Source organism: Hesperophylax consimilis, chromosome 5, assembly GCF_061612785.1.
Source record: "Hesperophylax consimilis isolate HC1 chromosome 5, BYU_Hcon_1.0, whole genome shotgun sequence".
NCBI lineage: Eukaryota > Metazoa > Arthropoda > Insecta > Trichoptera > Limnephilidae > Hesperophylax > Hesperophylax consimilis.
The window spans coordinates 35,877,037-35,900,000 of record NC_142840.1 but is presented as its reverse complement, the minus strand read 5'-3'; the positions used below and the strand labels follow the sequence as shown (position 1 = coordinate 35,900,000).

General features: G+C 32.1%; 2 protein-coding genes across 2 annotated transcripts in view; both read right to left on the bottom strand.

Moving 5' to 3' along the window:
- Positions 1-22,964, bottom strand: part of LOC149423856 (delta-sarcoglycan-like) — an 82,134-nt gene that overhangs the window by 16,145 nt on the left and 43,025 nt on the right. The gene's annotated exons all lie outside the window — the stretch shown is intronic.
- Positions 9,141-11,483, bottom strand: LOC149423857 (uncharacterized). Its single transcript, XM_089632158.1, has 2 exons — positions 11,216-11,483; positions 9,141-10,008 (listed from the first exon to the last, which is right to left on the bottom strand). Exons 1-2 carry the CDS (start codon positions 11,481-11,483, stop codon positions 9,248-9,250), a joined length of 1,029 nt encoding a protein of 342 aa, XP_089488284.1. The 3' UTR covers positions 9,141-9,247.

Sequence of the window (22,964 nt, the reverse complement as noted above, 5' to 3'; positions counted from 1 at the left end):
TCTATTATCCCTAACATTATCTTTTATTTTTATTTGTATCGTACCTTATTTTTATTTTTACAAGATTCAATCTACCTAATATTATATATTCAGAATTGGTTATTTATGAAGGGAAGGAACTATTTTAAAAAATGCCTGACATGGTTATTTTCTTTTTCATTTAAATTCCGTTTAAATTTTTTTTTAAAATAATTTATTAATTTATCTTTATTTTCATCTCTTTATTAGTTTCAGTTAAAGTATTACCTATTTTACAAATACATTACATTTCACAAAATAATATATCAACAAATGAATCATTGTATTGCATTTATATAATTATACACAAATTTCGACTACCATAATACGGACATGTGTCTAGTGTGGTAGTCCAAAAGCATGTAAAAAATTGTATTCAAATATATTTTATGCATAAAGAAAAAAAAATTACGATTTCAAAACCGTTGGGTGTTTTTCATTTTATCGCATTTAATACTATCAATATGTTCAATTATGAAAAAATACAATCACTATATACAACTCCTTTATCCACTCGAGCGATTTGTGACATAAAATGCCAAGTTTGTTATCTATATATATGTATATATATATATATATATAGATATGACACCAATCACTCGAATGGTTATTGTTACACATTTTAAATACTGCTCAATGAATCTTTTCTTGTGAAAAGACATAATCGAACAAAATGATCTGCAAATTATCCAATATAGAGCTATGCTAAAAATAATTTCAAAAGTAACTAAAATGTAAAAAAGGTTAAATTGGCTAACAGTGAACCGCGATGATATTAATACATACAATAATGAATAACCTGTTACAAAAATATTTTTCAACAACAAAATAAACACAAAATGGACATTCACTTGTATAACGAACGGACGTGCGACGAAATCAGACTTCTAAAAAAGGATAAAGCCAATATGCCAAACAGTTTATTCTACAAAGTGATGAAATATTATTTCGTGAAAATAAAATTATGCGAAATAATATTTCAAAAAATAATAATATAGCATAATATGATATACAGTTAATATGGCACAATATGATATTCAATTAATATAGCATAATATGATATACAATTAATATGGCATAATATGATATTCAATTAATATAGGATAATATGATATTCAATGAATATAGCATAATATGATGTACAATTAATACAGCATAATATGATGTACAATTAATATAGCATAATAGGATATACAATTAATATAGCATATTATGATATACAATGAATATACCATAATATGATGTACAAATAGCACAGACTTGTACTGTCCATCATGTGTATCAATTTAAAAATAATTAAATCCATTATCAAAGTTGTATAATCTGACACATTTTACATTTTATCATTGTAAAATGTGTAAGATTATGACTTTCTTTGAACTATCAGTTAGAACCAGTTTAAAATTTAATCCGTTAAATTTTATCAGAATCAATGAGAATTAATAATTGTGTTTAAAATATCAATTTTTTTCAAAAAACTAATTTACAATTGAGTTTTTTTAATTTTTAAATATTTGTATTTTATTTATGGCAACGAGGTCTGCAAATTAAATTACACCCAACCATTTTTACCGCTAAATCGGCAAATCAAAATATATCAATTAAAAGCTGCTGTACCATAATTTGAAAACGCAATCATCTGTTTAGCGGTGCACAATGCGCAAACTGCGATACAATTACACCCAAACTACAGACCGCTTTGCATTATGATTTGTGCAAACTAATTAAACTGAACAATAACAGATCCATATCCCCTATATCCTGCTACTACCTTTGCAGGCACTACCTTCTACCAAATAGCCTCACTTCCACGTGCAGGGATGTACGTTTAAACCACACCGGTTCACACTATGCGTCGGCGTATATTGGCGTAATAAATTTTCACATTGATGTATTTATAATCAGTTGCATGAGAAGAAATCTGTTGTCTGAAGCTAAACATGCTCTCGAACGGTGAGAATCGACATAATTTGAAAGGTGTTAATTTATATCTGATTAACGAGTATACTCGTTGGAGATCCAATGCACATTTATATACTCCAAAAACCAATACTTCTACATATCTTTTGATGCAAGTCACAGAATAGTAAAAACTGACTCCATGACTTTTTATACTTACACGTACCTCAAATTTGTAATTTATTGGTTCATAACCGTTCTGTCGAGAACACGAATAAAAAAATAAATTAATATATACATTTTATTGATTTTATGGCAAAATGCTATTTAATAAAGTATATGAACGGTCATGTATTGACGATGAATACTGTTAATGTCCCGATGATAAATACCTTTGACTTAGGTTTGATGCTCATATTAAATAGAATAAACATTTCCTAGTTAGGTTTCACGAAAAAACCTACACAATTTATTTATTTATTTAAATACCATTATCTTTGACAGTCAAATTGAATGTGGAATGGTCGCACGGGGAGGTGCAAAACTATCAGACATGTATTCAATTTAAAAGACTATAAAATTAGTCATTTAAGTTATACTCAAAGTCCCCATAATATTGAGCACTCTAGATATATTCTACACAAGAGTGTTAGTTGTTTGAAAGCTCGCCTAAAAAAAAACAAGTACATTCTACGAAAATACACAAAGTACACAAAACTCGTGGTATTAAACCAACACACTCTTTAAGACACCCAAAACAAATACAATACGAGTATATCGACAAAGAAACTTTAGACTATTTGCGAAGAAAATAAACAAAAATTTACCTTACAAAACAAGACAATTAACAAATTGTGAAAAATTTAAAATCTTCCGTAAATAATAGATCATCAACGAAGGCCGTGCAATAGTGACTTAACTCGCCCAAATCAAATTTAAAAGTTTGTTTTTTTGATTATTGTTACCAATACCAACATAATTTAACTCTACAAAATATTATATTATTATGATATAAAGGCGTATGCTTGGTAAAACCATGTACGGTCGTGTGAGAAATGTGGAGATCCGCAAAGAGTGCAAGGTTGATGTAAGCGTAATGAGTAAAATTAAGAAAGGGACACTTAGATGGTTGGGGCATGTAGAGCGAATGAGCGAAGAAAAGAGTGTAAGGAGAATATATGTCGCAAATAGGAATGGTAGCAGAAGTCGGGGACGCCCGAGGAAGACATGGCACTATCAAGTGAATCAGATACCTATTTTAGTCGGGCCATTTGAAGAGTCAGAATAATAGAAGAGTATGTATGAGACGATGAATGAATGTGAATAAAGGAGTGCGTGCTAAGACCGAGTTGTTTCACGGTCTGTCCTCTCTGCCTACCCCTGCGGGGAAACGGCGTGATGGTTAGTTTGTTAGTTTAGATGTAGTTTATGAATAAAAATAAATGGCATCAGTTATCATTAATATTTTTACACGCTTTAAACATAATTAAAGTGGTCGCGGAACACAAATTTTCATTTCGGTAAAAAAACGCAACCTGCATTACATTCGACTAACGATGAGATTTTTGTGGGAAATGGGTGCTGGTAGGGAGGTGCTTAATTGTCAAGGGTTCAGGTACCAGTTATGATATCAAAATTTTGATAGAAGCAGACCACGAGGAAAGAGAAGAATATTTCTAATCAATTGATAACTTTCGTAAAAAATATGTATTACTTCGAAAAGAGAAACAATGTCCACAATATTAATAATTTAAAACTGCTATTTTCTTCAGGCTAATCGTATAATCGATGAATGAAAATACTACCTATAAAACACACGTGAACAAGTGAAAACCCGGCACAGGTTCACGAAACAATATAGCTACTATTTAAACATTGATGTATTACATTTCGATGAGACATGAAGCGAACAAATAGATTCATCTTTTTTACCTCAAAATGGACCTCAAACGTTCTCAATGCTCTTACTAAAACTACCGAATCCGATCTATGCGCACCGTTTATAGCATTATAATAGTGGAACACGTTTGATGAGACATTAGTACGCAATATCGCTTCTTATTGTATAGCTCTATGCATTAAAATCAGTTACAGTGCACAGTTAACTGTAAAATAAAGACAAATAAATCCGTAAATATTTACATTTTTAAACTCCGTTGATGAGCTTTAAAGAACTCGAGCAATTGTTGGCAAATATGTAAATTTACTTTATTATTTATTTAATATAATTCCTCAAATCATGGAAACTCAATCATTCAAATGGAAACATATGAAACTGCTTACTGCTGTTCGAGGCCAATAAATTTACCTAAATTTCACCGTTTTTCCCATATTTTTAGATTCAATAAATTTGACACATTATGGCCAGCGATAGCTCAAAACGTTTTTGCAATAATAGAGAGGAGTAGGTTCTGCGTTTTACCGGAGGCCTCCGAGGAGTGATTCCTTTTAAAAGAACTCTAGGAGTTCTAGGAGTGGGTCCGGGTTCCAAGTTCTTGGGTACGAATTGTATGACGCACGGTTCCAGCAGAGTACTCAGTCCGGACCAGGACCAGGACCAGGACTCGCACCGGTGCGTGTTATGGTGCGGGTCTGGACGGTATTCTTGGTGAGCGTTAAGTCACCGCCCACTGAGAACTTGGGCAAGTGAGGCAAATATGGGAGGACTCGGATGCCGGGGAGCCACACTGCCGAGCGCTGGACACATACGAAGATGCATTCGGGTCCGAGAAAAAGGAGTAGGAGTAGAATCTGCTTTCCGCAAAGGACTCGAGTTCAAGAACTCATTCCTGCTGAGCCTAAAAACCATAATATGTCTAAAATCGCTAAAGTGGTTAAAACTGATTTAAAATCCGTTTTCATCTAAAAACAGCAAAACAACGATGGTCAAATAAGATTGCAAGATTATACAGATGATTTCGTTACATTAATGTTTTCGGCGCATCCCTATTTCCCGATGTTTACACGGTGGACCGGAGAGTAAAACAAACACATGTTGGAAAAATAACGCGAATCGAATTTAGCGCCAATATTTCAAACGAATTGAATTTTGCGCCAATATTTCACAGGACATTATTCTGTGCGGAAGCTCCACATTTATTCCAATGTACCTGGAGCTATTGAAAAGTTTCCCGTTTTTATTTTGTCGCCGATTTGCGGTATTTTGTCCCGAACCACCGCGGTACAAATAACAGGCTACAATTCTGCGCACCGTAAAACTACGGAAAAGTACCGTATTAAGTAACAATGTTGCGTATTTCAATCGGTTTTATTGGAAGTATCTTTTATTTTCCCGCTATTGTAACAGCCGATTGGACATTGAATATGCAGCATTGAATTGTCCTAACTGATAATTACCTATAACCCTAGGACCACCAGTGCCAATCAAAACAATTTGTGAGCCAACCCTATTTTTTAATAAATTCAAACATTCCGGGGTTACAGATATCTTGAAATCTGTATTTGAAAATCTCCTACTACTATCACAGTAAGCAAAAAATATTGCTTGAAAAGTATTAATATTGATGCCTCACATTTTAGATATATTATATATTAATCTGTGGGAACCAGATGCGAAGCAAACTCAACCACTGACCGTTCAAAACATAATAGAACTGCATTTTTTTAGTTTTATTTATTTATTTACATGTAAATATTTACGCTCTAGTGAAAAAATACTTGCAAACGAAATGTTAAATTTTATTAAATTATTATGTATTAAAAGGTACGCATGTAAGACTTTTATGCAAAGGATCACTAGGAGAATAGCAGATTCGTATTAAAAAATTACCTAGGTACTAGATGTAATAATTACAAATATAATATTTTATTTTTATTCATAATATCATATCACAAAGAATCGGATTCGTATAAAAAAATTAAGTTTTAATGATATGTATTTCAAAAATTTTTTGAAAGTACCTCTCTTTCTCATTTTTTGAAAGTACCTCTCTTTTTTTACTATGAAGATTTTGTAATGTAGACTACAAAGTTAATAGTTAAATTATGACGCCTGTGAATATAAGTCGTGTTCCTATGTAAATTTTTAAATCAACAAACAAAAGGTTTGGTGTTGCTGGTAATTTTATTCACGAACTTATTATGTTGTCAAAATTATTTTACAATGTTTTTTTTTTCACTTTCTGACTGACCGAATATAAAACAGCTTAAGGCGATGCAATGCAAAATAATGCTAAATCATATTTCGTTTGTATAAAAATTTGATCGCCTGGAAATATTAAAGACTCTTTTATTAAATACTGCGAGTAGAACACTTTTTGACTTTTACTATATTGACTATTTTTTTAATCTATCTCTTTTTATGAACCTAGAAAAAAATAAAGTACCGGGCCCATAAAAAAAGCTTCTAAGTGCAGAATATCTTATTTACTACTTTCGGATGTTTGTTTATTGCACGATATGGATAATTGAGTTCCTTAGATAACGATAGGAAAAAGATTTAATATTTGTGCCTGAACTTCACAAAATAAAATAAAACATGCATTTTTGCGTAAATTAAATAGACTGACAGGTTAAGCGGGAATTTCAATCATATCGTCATCTGCGTAAAGAGTGCGTGATTTCGCCTGATTTCGAAAGTTTTCAAGGGGCATCACCTTAAAATCTAAAAAGCTGTTATTTTAAGGTCAATCGTATTGTAAAAAAATTACAATATTACAACGAAAAGTTAAACATGAAACTCAATCTCTATTATAAATTTAGATTAATCTCATAGCTTTCACTTCATTCGGCTTCAACAAAGAATGAACCTTTTTCCTAAGCTTTTTTTTGTTTCTTCCGTGGTATTTAGAAAGCTTTCGCCAACCGTGGCGTCGGAAAGGCGGCCTATAGCTGGTTAACCCAGTCTGTACAGTACATTGTAGTACCTTGGGTTCAGTACCTACTTCTGTAAGAGGTCTCGAAGGTGGTGAGTTACGAACCGCAAATCCCCGGGTTAGTTAAGGTTTACCACCCAACTCCTTAATGGAAACCAGAGTCCACACGAAGGGGTGGTGGTGGCTTCTAGCTTTACATACAACTACAACTACCTAGTTCTAGTTCAAGGGCTGAAACAGAAATGAGGTGTACTTAATAGGATTAGCAGTTCGGAACTTATACTTTCTTACATTTACATTCATTATTAATCCAAATTGTCCCAATAGTGTTTTTATTTCTTCTTGGTTATAAACAATGCATGTGTTGTATGTGGAAACATTGGTAAAACATTCCTTTCGAAAGAACTAAAGTTTGCAGAAACCCAATAATATTTATTTTCTCTGTTTAATTGTTATAAGTAGTCTACGGTCGATCTAATCCTGTTTCAACCCCTCAGAAATTATGTGAATTTTAGTAGGTACACCGTACTTCTATATTAGTAGCGCATTTTTATGTATGTACTTTACGACACAAACTGAGATAAAGTCATACAAGTAGTTTTTATCTCCTTTTGTATTGCTGTGTAATATCTGATAGTATTATTATCTTAGCGACTGTTCAGTTTAGGATTCTTGTATACGGTAGTGTCGCCCTCTGTTATTTTCAAAATAAATAGTTTAAGATTTGACAGATATTTCGAATCGTGATTTTTTATTAGTTATTTTTGGATGGAATGAATAAAAATGTTAATAAAAAATAACCTTTGTAATATGTTTTTGTAATTAATTATGTTTTTTTTAGTAAATATATTTCTATAAAAGTTTCTAGATTATACAAGAAAAAATAAATCGATTAGCAATAAAGTAATGTTAAAATTTTTTTTTTTTTTTGTAATTTATTTCATTAGCAATATTTAAATCAGAAATGGTCTTTCATCAGCTTTCAAAAGCAGTATTTTAATTTGGGATATATTCAAAAATGGTAAATCTATTGGAAAAATAAAGTCGTCCTGGAATATTTCTAAATAAATTATGAATCTATTTAGAAATATAGACAGATAATTTTTAAGGTAGCTTGATGACAAAATCTCAAAATATCATCACAAAAAAGCAATATAATTGGGAGAAAAAAATAAAAAATTGAATAGAATATATACATATAACATGATCGTTAAAGATAGCTAGCTATACGTTTAATCTGTTATGTAGGATGAGGTTAAAAGCTATTTTGTTTAAACCAAATAGATTTAAAAGGAAGATTGATGCCCGCTGTAAAAATATGCATGCTCCCTGCACCCCGGGAGAAATGGTCCTTTGTGAAATGAATTAAGACCGCGCTCCTTTCTTCATAGAGGTTCTTTATAACTACAGGAACAATTATTATTACACGAAAACTTAACACTCTCCAACAAAAGCTCTTTCGATTGAATTACAAGTCGTGTAAGACTATTACAGTTTAAAGCTTACAATGGAATTCCAACAATGGCTGGGAACACGTCCGGTAAGGTAGGGTGGGCTCTAGCCTGTAGCCGGTGCCGGGCGGGTGTGTGCTTTTATAAAAAGCTTTTTGCTGTAGCCGATGTTTAGCTCGCCACGCCACTTCCATTATTCGCGTACGGTGGGGTCAGTTTTGCTACTTATCCGTCAATATTCTCACTACAATGAAGCGGGTCTTGGAAAAAAAAATTAATACTCGTACCTAGTTTTCTCAATGGTGTGGATTATTTGAGAGTTAGAGATAATTAATAAATCTTAATAATGTCGAATATCGCCCATATCGTTTTACAAGTACAAGATTAAAATACGATCGTTTGAAAAACTGACCCTGCGGGGAGGGGAGGAGGGTATAGGCATCGGGCACTGGGCAGCTGTGTGTCCTCTGTGAATTAGGCTTCCTTCACACGGGACACTCTGTGTCCGGATTCTGTGTCCGGACTCAGAATCTTGAGCCACTGGGCACCCAAATCCGCGGGACACTGCAGGGACACGCTGTGGCTCTGACGTCATCCAAAACCATCCTTTTTATCTGTATTCTTCACTCGTCAGTCAACATGCTTGAGCCAGAGGAGATGGTTGCACTTGTATGTATAATTTCAAATTGTTTAAAAAAAAAGAAAATAAAACGTAAAAGAAAATTATGGGTACATCCAATTATATCCAGCAGACAGGGAAAAGGGATTTTTCATACTGTTTTTAATGATCTATTGGAAGACGAAAAAAAATTTTTCAATTACTTTCGAATGTCAATTTCATCATTTTTTGAACTGTATGAGAAATTAAGGATTCCGCTGACATTTCAAGATACAAATATGAGAAAATGTATCCCTGGAAAAGAGAGACTAGCTGTGACTATTCGGTAAGTAAAAAAACAAATACTTGTTTAATTTAAAAACTTATATTTTTATAAAATAATAAACAAATAGAATACTAGATACATAAGTATTGAAAACTGTGCATTAATTAAGTAGGGAAATTATAGAATCATCAGACTCAGCAGTCATTGGTGAGGGTGTACATGTAGACTGAAGAGATCTGTTATCACCAGTCTGTGAGTAGTGAACCATATTTCCAGTTTCATTAGAATAACCAAAAGGCGCAACTTGCGATTGATGAGGCACTCTTGCAGGATAATGAAAATTTGGAGGTGAATTCATAGGAAAAGATGGAAAATGTGTTTGTGTGGGAGGGAGGGGGGGACTAGGTGCGTTATATTTTGCCAAAACTTGAAGGAGATCAGACTTAGCAAAAATTTTTTTATGTTCTGGAACAGATTTCAAATGGGCATGAAGTGAGAGCAAAAATAATTTATCATCATCTTCCTCGTCTTTCCGCAAACGTAAATTCATTGACTCCCTCAAAGTTTTGTTGAGAGCTGCTAATTGATCCTCACTCTCAACCACATTTTGTTTCCTTTTTCTACTTTTACTTCCTGCAGAAGAGCTTTCGGGCTTATCTGTAGACGTCCCTGCCTGAGGATTAGTTGCAGCGTCGTCCTGAAGAAATTGTGTCGACTGCTCATCAGTTCCTTCGTCAACTGGTTCCAAACTTGATTCAGTACTACTTTTCTGAATGGCAGGTTTTAAAAAGCTTAGAATATCGAAATATACATAAGTTTTTCGGCTCGATGCTGCATCACCTGACTTACTTTGTTTTTGTTTTGCTAGTTCCCTTGAATAACTATTTCTCAGACTCTTCCACTTTCTTTGTATTTCAGCACCTAAAAAATATTGAATTTTGTTTACAATTATAATTAAGACATGTTTATACAAAGTTTAAACAAAATACTGCGTTTTGACGCAATCAATTCTTTTGTTTCAGATATTTGGCTGTCGGGTGTTACTTTTCGGACATGTTCTACACCTACAGAATTGGCTTATCAACAATTTCCAAAATTGTGCACCACACTTGTCTACTGATCTGGAATTTAAGATCTGAATGGATTCCTTTACCAACTGAAGAAAAGTTTAGGAAAATCGCAGAGGGGTTCAAGCGAAATGCCAACTATCCAAATTGTATAGGAGCACTAGATGGTAAACACGTTAGGATAATTAAACCCGCTAATTCAGGGTCTCTGTATTATAATTATAAAAAATATTGTTCAATTGTTTTACTCGCAGCTTGTGACAGCAACTATCTTTTTACTTATGTCGACATTGGATCGTATGGAAAGGATTCGGACTCAGGTATATTTCAAGAATCCCATCTTTGGCGAGAAATACAATCAAATACATTGAATATTCCTGCATCAGTAGCTATAGGAAGTAATCAAAATGAAAAAATTCCATTTGTTTTTGTAGGAGATGAGGCATTTGGTTTATCTAAACATGTTATGAGACCTTATCCTGGAAAATGCCTAAGTGTGAAGAAAAGGGTGTTTAATTACCGTTTAAGTAGAGCACGAAGACATATTGAATGTGCCTTCGGAATACTTTCCAATAAATGGCACATTTTTCACCGGCCGATAAACGTAGAAGTAGATTTCGCTAATTATATAATTAAAGCATGCGTTGTTTTACACAATTTTATAAGAACAAGAGATGGGTTTAACTTTGATGATACCCTAACCTGCCCAGGGTTATTAGATATTCCAGATGAACCCGACAATGGTAACCGCCGGGTGCAACCAATGAAAATCAGAGAATCGTTTGCTGACTATTTTGTTGGTGAAGGGAGTTCGCCATGGCAGAACAACAGAATTTGACTATTTTTGTGTATTTTTATATATTTACTTCAAAATGTTGCATTTATTTAGCCCACATAATTTCACTAAGTAGTAAATTAATTTATGCACATAATTAATTTAAAAAAATGTTTCTTTCTTTACTTATAATATTCCTGATGTAATTTTCATTTTATTATTAAAGTTTATTTACTTATATTGAAATAAAAAATCAACAAAAAAGTGTACAATTATTATTACTTACTTTTTTCCACTTTCTTGTCTTGTGGGAGTTCCTCAAAACCTTCTTCCATCTCAACAAAAACTTCCAGCCAGCACTTTTGCTTAACTATGTTATTGCTGTATTCAGCTAAGTTATTATCCCAGATCGCTGGTCTTTCCCGAACCATTTCAATGAACTTTTCTATATCGAAACTCGCCATAATGTAGAAATAAAATAAATAAAATGAAAACAAAATAAATATATAACAGAGAAGCGAATGAAGAGTTGTGTCCCGTGTGAATGCTCTCATAGAACTGAATGTAGGAGAGGGGCCGAGAGAATCAGACAGTGTCCCAGCCACCGCCAATCGGGACACCGACGGGACACTGCCGGGACACAGAATTCAGCGCCACCACACGCTGAATTCTGTCTGAACGCTCCCATCTACTTCTATATCGAGACGGTGGCTTGGGACACAGAATCCGGACACAGAGTGTCCCGTGTGAAGGAAGCCTTAGATTCAAAATAGAGGAAATGGAGGCCATGGGGTCAATTAGCCAGTAGAGGGCAGAAGAGGCAGACATTAGCAAGGGTTGAGTGCGCCAATTGACAGAGGCTTCTGTGGTCGCATCCCGCCAGGTAAAAGTGTCTAACTAATTTGTTGTCATTCTGATAAATATGAAATTTGCATAACTATATTTTGGCTGCGTCTTTGATTTTAAATTCCCCTTTAAAGTATTAGTAATCATGTTATGTACTAAACTTATATAATTTTTTTCATGTTTCATTTTTAAAACTTATTAATTTAAAGTTAACTTTTTAATTTTATTTATAAACTTATTGTTAAAGCCCAATAAGGCCTTAAGGCGATGACAAGCAATGAAAATTCATGTTTTTTTGGTTTGAAAATTTGATCACTTAGAAATATTTTAGATGCTTTTATTAAATACTGCGAATAGAACACAGCTTGGCCTACTAGATCATCCAGTATTTTTTAGATAAGTCTTTTAATAAGCCTAGAAAAAATAATGTATCAGGCCCCTAAAAACTGCTTAAAAATTCAAAATCTTCTACTTACGAACGCATTTTTGGTTACGGATTTATTGTAACGTGTGGAAAATGTTTTTTTCTTGTATTTATCAAAAAATTCGGATGATGTTGAACGGGAATTTAAACCTTATCGCCATCTTTATAAGGGGTGTTATTGTTAGCGGCTTGATTCAAAATGTCACACAATGTATGGCATCGCCTTAATAAATAAATAAATGTCTGTCACGATAAACAATAAATAACATAAGGAAATACAAAATTTTGGTTCTATGTCTTCTATCATACATAGTCGTTAAATGTGATTAAAATTAACATTTCATGTTCACGAATTTCCGATATTATCCGTAAACCCATACTTTTCTCCAAGTCCCTGTTATAATGTAGCGTATTTACGTGTTGAAACTAAGTTTAATGCAGTTTAACACGCCATCCCAGAAACAAAAGAAATGCTCTGGTATTGAAAAGTCTAGCCGAAAATGAAGAGTAAGGGTTTGATCATTAAAATTTTGGTTACTCTAAAATCAATTTAAGTTTAAAAAAAACATTTTCTTTAAGCATTGATGAAGGATTAACATCGAAACCGTAATAAAACATATGCAATTTTTCATTCCCATTTATTGATACTGAAATATAATTTTTGAAATTTGTTTTATTCCATTCATTGATTCCATTATATAACATTTGCGATTTCTTAATCCCACTCATTGATTTTCAAATATATTTTTTTTACAATTTTTTAAAATTTGATTGAACATGAAACCCAAATAAAGCATTTGCAATTTTTCAATTCAATTCATTGATTCTCTTACATAACATCTGCAATTTTTTATTCCCATTCATATTTTTGTCGCAAACGGTTTTGTTTTCTCGCATGAAATTATGCCATTTTTACGGATCAGTAAAATATGACTCTTTAAGTTTAATCATTAAAAAGACCCTCCTTCGTATCTAAAGACAAAAAATCTCTAATAAAACCTTAGGGCCAGAAAATGTAATTTAAATTATTTTTTAACTGCTACATGATATATTAACTTAATCTTGCGGAAAACAAAACAATGCCATGCTCTTATTTAAAAAAAATCTTTAACGCGCGTACTCTTTCTCATATATTTCTCTTACACGTCAGTGTTTCCAACATAAAAAAGGATTTAGTGAAACCTCCGAACAGAGGCGCCACCTGGTTGGGTGAGACAAGGAAACTTGACAAATTGAAAACATAATCTGAAGCTTTTATCCCGCCTTACCTCTTAAGTCTCATGCGGCCAAACTGGGGTGATTGAAATCGAAAACCTTTAATACCTCGAGGATTCTGTGTGGGGTAATGTAGCGATATTTTGGTGAAATTTGATGAATTTGGTAAAATAAAGTGACTTTCGATACCGTGTTTTGTTTTTCAATTAATTTCGTTTATTTTTAAATGATTTCATTAGGTAATGCATGTATTATGTAGTCATTTAGGATGCTTGGTTTGTAGAATGAGTCGTTAAATGGAATTAAAAAAATACTTACCCATTGCAAGTCTTTAAATGTACAAACCAGATGTACAATGATGAGAATCGCATCAATAAGCAGATTTCTGTGTTTTTAATCGAAACATAATGGTACATCGATGATGTCTTCGAAGATCAAAATGGCTCTCTGACGTAAAAATAATGAATGTAGTTACAACAGAAGCGAGTGCGTACTTGTGTACAGTGAATGTCCACCTGGTTTAGTAGAGCAGTATCCTCAAAATTAAAAATAAATTTAATTAGCTTTTACTGGGGACCAAATCTGAAGAGCCAGACTTTCCTTTTAAAATTCTCCATCCTCTCCTTCACTTCCTTTAACCTCAAATATATCTAATCAAGGCAGTTGGAAATTTGTCTATGTTGTACTTGTAATTATTTTAACCATGTTAGTCAAATTACTTTAGAAAGACCATTTAAAATAGACCATTGCTTGTATAATCGGATGGAGAAAAAATAATTGAATTTAGCAATATTTTGTTTTATTAGGAAGCTGAAGAATGAAACAAAAAACATATAAAGCGCTGTGCCGATTTGATCACCGTCTATGTACAAAAAAGCGACATCTATCAATATAATCGTCCCTTCGAACAGGGTATCTTTGGGCAGTTTCAGGGTTAGAGGCATCGGATGAGTGTTCCAAACTAGTTTGAAAATCTTCTTTGAAAATTTTGATACTACCGGTATGCACAATTGAGACCAAATACATTCAAAAGTGTCCTCTTTAAAATGATTTGCCTGTAATACTAGATATGTTTTATTTATTTTTTTCAAGAAATAAAGTAGATAATTCCAAACATTTTGTCAAAGGTAGGCGTTTCATTTCATAAATAAATCACATTCATTTTTTTAAGGTTTCTAAGTTTATTTTGTTATTAAAACACGGTCATAGAAAATTTATCGTGAAATAATGAGTGGCGTATCGTACATCGCCCCGCACCCCCAGCGAAGTTGCACGGCCGGTGTCAGTGGCGTGATACGATGGTAGAATTAGGGTTAAGTCTGTGGCGGCTCGGGGCTAAAAGGGCCCCAGGGATCACAAGTTGCCCCGGACTTTTTGGCCCCTTACTGTAAGATTTAAAAGCTTTTAGATTTCTTTTTTCCGTTGGATATTGACTTTTAAAAAAACACATTTGATTTTACAAGTTAAGGAATTTGATTTACAAATATGTTTTTCACATTAAAATTTAAAAAAATATTTTCTACAAAATGTATAACCAGACATTGTAAGCTAATAAGAGTTAACTAACAAATTAACGTAAATACATATATTTTTGATTATGACACAACATGTAGATGGATGATTTAAAAAAATACATTCTCTTATTAAATTTATAATAAATAATTAAGGAAAATATTAAATATAATTTAGAAAAAACTTCAATAGATAATGAAGTATGCTTTCTTCCAGAGTAATTTTTGTAAATCAGCGGAATCTGCACTCAGCCTAGACGAGTCTTCCCTTGCGATATACACGTCAAGCTGAGCGAACTAAGAAAACAGCTAGTTGAATCATTACGGTAGGGTTGCTAGGTTTTCAAAAATAATACGCGTCGTAGATTTTTATCCGGAACCATACGAAATTATGAGACCTTAGTTATCCCATTTAAAAAAATATGTTTTATTAGATAATTTGCATCAATCAATAGAAAATTTTGTCAGAATGTAGAATGTATATTTTCATAAAAAGATATTTTTCAAGTTTTATATTTATGACGAGTTATAACGGATTCCTGCCATTTAACTTTTATCAAAAATGTCATTGTATGGCAGTTTTATCGATGCTGTGAGTTTCTTTGTATGTTTTCAGATTATTTTACAAGAAAAACGCACGCACAATGCTACCAACACCATTAAAATAATATGTTTTGCCAAAAACGGTTGTACCGTAATATGGGGTGACTTTGATCATCGCGTATATCTTCACAATACTCGCTACCACTCAGAAATTACTCGCTTCTTTTCAATGATTTTTTTTGGGCAATGCAATGTTAACAATTACGCTTCAAAAATAAAAGTGTCAAATTAGTTGTTTTCTAGTTAAGTTTAAACATATTACGGTTCAAATTGTGAGGCTGTTTTTGAAATATTTTCTGAAACAGAAAAATGTAAAAAACATTTTATACATTTCACAACGTTTAGAATACTTTCATGTTATTGATATGGTAAAGTACATCATTGTCTATCTATATATTAAATAACTACTTGAATATTCAAATTCGCATTAAAAATAAAATATATTTATGGGAGTGACGTATCTTTGTAATAAGCTCTGAAAAATGGAATGCCAAAGTCACCCCACTCCGAAAGATGACTTCAAACATTATTCTATAATTATTTAAGTATACAAACGTATTTCAAATTTACAAAAAAAAAAATAATTTATGTATGTGCAATAGATATGTTGTCAAATTTTTCCACAGTTTTTATAAAAAAAGTTGTTGAGGTTCAAAGTTGAAGACTGATCATAGTCACCCGATTTGATGGTACCGTTTCATTTAAATGACGAGATCACATTTTTTCAAACTACAACATTCCACAACGTAAAGTAAAGGTGGCTTACATTAATTTCATTAATAACTATATTAATGTAAGCTACTATTAAATTTATCTTTAATATTTGAATATGCAATGAAATGTAATGTAAATGCAAAGGAAGTATTTTCTTTTTCTCTGAAACGTAATTTAACTATGTTCGTCTCCTTTTCAGCGGCGTTAACTGGAATGTCTGAAAGCTCCGTTCCTGAAACCTCCGGGGTACGTTAATCTATTTCAGCTCAAGGAAGTGCATATCGAAGGAGAAATGTGAATGTATCATCTTATAAAATGTAGATACATTCCAGGGGGAAATAAGAAACCCATCCGAGCCTTCAGTTGCGAGTCAACACGCTGATGAATTGTACTTGTAACCAGTGTCGTGCACAGAGTTTTCAAAGTAGGCAGAATGAAACAGAGCGAATCAATATATATTTAAAAAAAAACTTACCACGGACTACTTTCATCATTCAAGTTATCGCTACGATTAGTCAAGTTGCTGACCAAATATCCAAATAACTGCTTAATTTGTGCACATTGTAAGCCAGTTACTGGATATATACAATATCTATCCTTTTTCACCTAAATAAACAAACAATATCTGTATTAATTTTAACAAAAGGCAATTGCGATAATTAGTTATATTATGTATAAATTAATAGAGGCGCCATCAATATATGGAATTTAAGAGGTGCGGCATTTTTGCACATTCATGCACACACCCATATATTTTGTGTTAAACGCAGTCAACACTACTTGAACATGACGTGGACGTTATTTGGCGTACTTAGTTTCTAAATTTGACACCATAACTACAATAGTTTTTGGTACCTACTTTGCGCGTATTTTTGAAAGGGTGGATTGATTTCTTACGATTTTATAAATTTTAATATTTTTATTTCAGTATGGTAAAGTAGGCAGTGCTTATGTGTCTATACAGAATGCACGCCTCAGTTCGAAAATATTTTATAAAACATTTCAACTTGAAACAGCTTTCATATTCTTTCATGACTTTTAAATGATGACTCTTATATTTGCAATGAAAATAAGATTCACCTGTAACGTTACTTGCAACCACACGAAAAAAATAATGTAGAAAGAGATTAATTAAATATTTACTTTCAAATATGATTATTAACGGTATAGATTAGTTTTATTTTATAAATTCTGGGCAACATAATTAATTAAAATGGTTCATAAATTAGATGTGTTTTTTCGAGGTACAAATTTGTGTAATTGAACTGAAAAATTAACATCAAACTAATATTTCAATCAAACTGTGATAATTTTTCATTATTTGTGCATCTAAGATGATTTTGAGTATAAAATAAGTACGCAACATTATTCATGTTATTTTTACCTTTTTTGTTTTAATTCTTATTTTTGCTATTTAATGTAGGCAGGTAACTTTTTTCTTTGTATTTATGAATCTACGAGTATTATACGAACGATATGATAGTGCTGAAAATTCAGAAATAAATATAAAATTCACTAAGCACCCCATTTATGAGGATGGCAATAAAACTATTTTTTGCGTTTTGGAAGAAGAAGATAATACAAAAAATAATCTAAAAGAAACGTGAGACAGAATAAGAAATAGAAAAATTAAAATATAACGGTCACAACTAAGAATGGAACACATGATTTGTGATCTTATCGGGACAGGTGTCTGATGAGCATAATATAATGGGTATAATCTTCAAAATAAGTTAAGAAGAAGCTGTTCCTAAATATTTATTTATTTTTTATTATGATGTAAATTTTGAGACACTAATTTAATATAGGCTTGTCTTGTGTAAAAGTTCTAGGGGCGTAAATAAACAAATTATTACAATCAATAATTATTATTTAATTATTGAAGAAAATATTAACGATTTCTAAACGAAAATCTGAAACAGAAAAATCAGAAAAGGAAACGGTCACATCTAGGACTCGAACCCAGGACCCTTATCTTTCCGGGACACCGCTCTACCACTGAGCTAATGGGACCCTATCCCCCTCGGTCACTTTTAACTGTATCATACTTCGAATAAGAACTATCAACATTGTCTTCATTTTTTTCACTGCACATTTTATTGGCAACTATATTTATGTATGATCGTAAGATTTAACCCAAAACTAAAAACAATCTAGACAGCGTCTTTTTTTTAGATAAACCTATCTTATTATTTTTATTTTTAATGTGCGACATCTATTGACTTTTTCTGCAAGTCTAGAATAAATATTTATTTTTCGGAATAATTTTTATTGAGTAAAACCTCAAATTGTAATATTTGATTATTGAAGACAATATTAACGATTTCTAAACGAAAATCTGAAACAGAAAAATCAGAAAAGGATACGGTCACATCTAGGACTCGAACCCAGGACCCTTGTCTTTCCGGGACACATAATTATTAGCATAAAACACAAATATTTATTAAAGAAATCTTCCGAGAAAAAATAAATTCTGCCGACGGGAATTGAACTCTCGGAAGAATTTATCTATTTATATTTATGTTTCGGGATAATAATTATTGCTAATAATAATTTGTTATCCTTTGTGCTTTGCATAAAACCTTGTCATTGCAACATATTATGTTTACGTTTAATACATTATGAAAATAACGGATTTTGATGTAGGAATGACTTAAATAAATGAAGTATTAGTCTGGCGCAACTTCTAATTCAATGAGAACTCGGGTCACATTTTCATCGGGTGGGGATGCTTCATATGTGAAAATAGTGTCGAAACTTCATTCAACTTAAAGATAATCATCCTTTTTAGATACTAATGAAGCTCCAGCTAGATTTAAAATTTCATGATAGAGAGTCTTCCCATTTAAATGGTATTACTACATGGAAAAATGTATAAATGTTTTTGAGCTGAAAAAATAATTATGCTTGAAGAAGAAAATAATAATAATAAATCTAAGTGAAAAATAATAAGGCACATATATAATAATGGTCTCAACTAGGAATCGAACCAGGATGTTTGTCTTACTGGGACAGCGTCTTTAACTACTCCAAATTGTTGAAAAATTGTTAAATTAAAAATGAGCATTAAGTATCAAATATGAATAAAGTTCGGATATGTTTACCAAAGACTATCAAGGTTATAAACCATTTTTTTAGAAATTTGTATTATTAAAAAAAAAATAAGCAAATGATATTGTTAATTCTGTATTTGAAATATGAGATCAGCAAAAATGACGAATAATAATTACGTCTCAATGGTCGAGGGGTTGAAGACATTGTCCCGGTAAGGCAGTTCATAGGTTTGCTTTCCATTTTAAACCGTTATCTTTTATTTTTTTGTGATGTTTACTAGTAATGTTTTCTTCTTCAATAAAATAACCAAGCAATTATTTGTATTAGACAAGTTTTATATAAGTGAACATGTGAGGTGAGGTTTAAAGTTGTTACAGTTAGCTAGTTAACCAGGGAGCTGGTTAGAATTAACTGCAGTGAGCAAATATTGATTTGACCTCGAAACATGTCAATGTCAAACTCGTCGAAGTAAAAACATGAATAGATAAACTGCAAGAAAAGCTGTCAAAGTGAAAGTTGTTCGAGAACATTCGCGACAAGCTTTCCCACGGGGAAACTTAATTATAAGAAAGCGGTGCAGAGGCACCCGTGGGGGGTGAGGAGGAGAAGTGAAGGGAGAGGACTGGGAGGCTGGGCTCCTTTATGAAACTTCGGCGAATTTCCTTTCCTAACTTCATTTGCGGGGCAGTCATTTAACAAAAAGTTGCAAGGATTTAGTTCGTGTGTCGCGGCGGAGAAACGAATAAACTTCTCGACAAAAAGAGTAACGGACGGATAGTGATGTTTATTTGTATCGGAGTTTAACTTATTCAACGGTTTCCCGGATTTACATCGCCGTTTTCTTTGTCGTTTTTCAACTGTCAGTTGCGGACGCTACGTACGTTTCAAAGCTTTTGAATAAATTGAGGTTGAGTTTGTTGTAAGGCAGACATGCAACAAGTTAAATAAAATAAAATTCGTGGTTATTTTAAATATTATTAGTTGTTTCATTTTCAATCAATATAAATATAACCATTAAAAACTTACATTTTAACCCGCTGGAAGCAAAATATATTATACCCGAGTGAAGAATTTATAATATAACTGTAGTTAATGCAGTGGTACTTGAATATACTTTAGGCGAAGCTTAATTCTAAATCACTTTTATGATTAATCTTTATAACTAATTGGTGTATATTATGAATACCAAAAAATATGCTTTAGATTAATTGAAGGTTTTTCTATCGTTTCCCGGGACTAAAATACAAATAAAAAATAAATTACTCAATAAAAAATATTAATGTAAATAAATAAAAAAATTCATACAAATGTATGAACACGTAAAGGAAACAACTTTTAAAAAATACTGTAATATAGCTCAGATTATCTGTGACAGTTTCTTAACTTTTATGCTTTCTTATAAAATTATTTGAAATCGAACGTTTCTAGACTCCGTTTGTCAAGCGATTTTTAAGCCTATTACCTACATTCGTGAAGGCATACCAAGAATATACACATTTTTGGCTTGTAGCTTAGGTACTCTTAAAGATAATCCCTCTTACTAATAAACGTGTTTGAAACAGTGGCGGTTCTTGACTTTTGGGTGTACTAGAATGCTAATTTATTTATTTATTCAACGCCCAGAGGGCTTTTACATGGTGGGTAGTATAATTTTAATTTGACAGATACTTTGAAACATAAAAAATAAGAATAAAATTACATTTGATAAAAGCTATGCAACGAGTCATACAAACACAAGAAACAAAAACAGAAAATTACAACCATATGTAGATTTACATGATGTGTTTAGGAGTATTGTTGAAATAAATGTTTTAAATGATCCACAAAACTTGCCAAGTTGGTATTGAATATGTCAACATCACCCAAGTAATGATTTCCCATGGTGTGAAGTCGTTATATCGGAGAGTGGGCAATGTAGTTACGCTTATGTGTGCTGCTGTAGAATATTGTATTTTATCGTGTTGTTACTGTGGGTGTATGTATGTTTATAAGTTGCAGGAGTTCACAACAGTGTAATTGGAATAAGAACGTTAAATCGTTTATTTTACGCCTATCTTCTAATGTATGTATTTTTAGAGTATTTAATAAGAAATTGTATTTTAAGTCTTTGACAGGGATATTTAATTTAAAATTTTTAAAACGTAGAATTTTTTTTGTATTCGCTCAATGTTGTTAATTACAAAAATGATATTATTGATGTTGTTGTAACCAAAAACGTATTTTTATTATTTTAGAAAATTCGGTTTATTGTATAATGATATTAAGGAAATCTATTCGCCGCATGGCCTAACTGAAATTTCCAGAAAATCTTTATACAAAAAAGCGAATTTTCTAAAACAAATAATAAATATGTATATACAATAAACTGGTATTAAAAACAAAGTGATTTAATTAAAATTATAATTACACAAAGTGTTTACTACATGAAAAATTTAAATTTTTTTGTACTAATTAAAATCAATAATGTCGAATTTTTAAAACATAGCACTCTGTCACACTCAAAAGTCACGACCCGCTGGTTTTAAATTTTACACAATTGACAAACAACCAATTTCCCTACATTGTTACAAAACACGTTTATTTGTAAGGCCCAATGTAATTAAACAATAGTTCTTGTTACATAAAGGACTTGTAACAAGGTGTGTGGATCGTTATATTTGTGGAAAAGAATGGTTTCCGTGTGTGGCACCTCCGGGATTTACGAATTAACCATGTGCATTGGCTAGATTGACGACTAGCACACATCGCTTGCCATACCTGTGATCGGATGCCAAAACCTGAGGAGTTCAAATCGAAGCAGCACTCATTCCTAGTTCAACAGTACAGAGCAGTGGGCATTTATTTGGCTGGTGATCTATGAATTCGCTCGATTTCGTTATAATTAATTTAAATTAACTGGTGTATTTATCCTTGGACGAAGAGGAATCGAAAAGCATCTTCCAATCCTGCACTATCACGGGATTTTGCTCTGGAGACATTGCCAAGAAAACACAGTGACAAGATTTACATTTCATTAACGATGATTCTAGAACTGACAAGAATATTATTTGTTGCATTTCAAGCCTAGATTAGTGGCTGCCTCAAGATGTCTCCAAGCACGCTGCAATAGGTATCACATTCCTTACGTAAGCAAGCCCAGACAGTTAAATTTAGGGTTCAAATTTATTAAATACGTAACTCTTTCTTTCTGTTATATAAAAAAGCCATCCTCTACAGAACATTAATTTGTATCTTCATTATTGCTACCTGATCTCATATTGCTACCAAATATCATACTCTTTATTGCTGGTTAGCTAACAAAGATTAAAAATATATATTCCAAAATGTAATATTTGTGTTTACATAAACAAATTAATTAATTTGAAAATGATTTTAATCCAATGAGTGAATCGCGTCAGTCACAATTTCGTGCATAGTTGCCCAATTGTTTCAATGTTCAGCAAATAAATTATTGATTTAATAATAACCAAACCGCATCATTGCCCTCAGTACATACGATGGTTATAAAGCAATTACCAATATTAGTGGTATTACTGCTATTAAACTGTTACAGTAATTATTTCAGATGTTTAAGTGTTAAATTCCATAATATTGTTTGTTTAAAACCATTACGACATTAAATAAAACAATACAATGTTCAATGTACAATGTTCGCAATGTTGACGAAC

Excerpts from the sequence above, each read along its gene's own strand:
- LOC149423857 (XM_089632158.1), bottom strand. The coding sequence starts at position 11,483 with ATGAGAGCATTCACACGGGACACAACTCTTCATTCGCTTCTCTGTTAT. Across the intron at positions 10,009-11,215 it reads AGACAAGAAAGTGGAAAAAA|GTGCTGAAATACAAAGAAAG; the intron begins GTAAGTAATAAT and ends AATATTTTTTAG.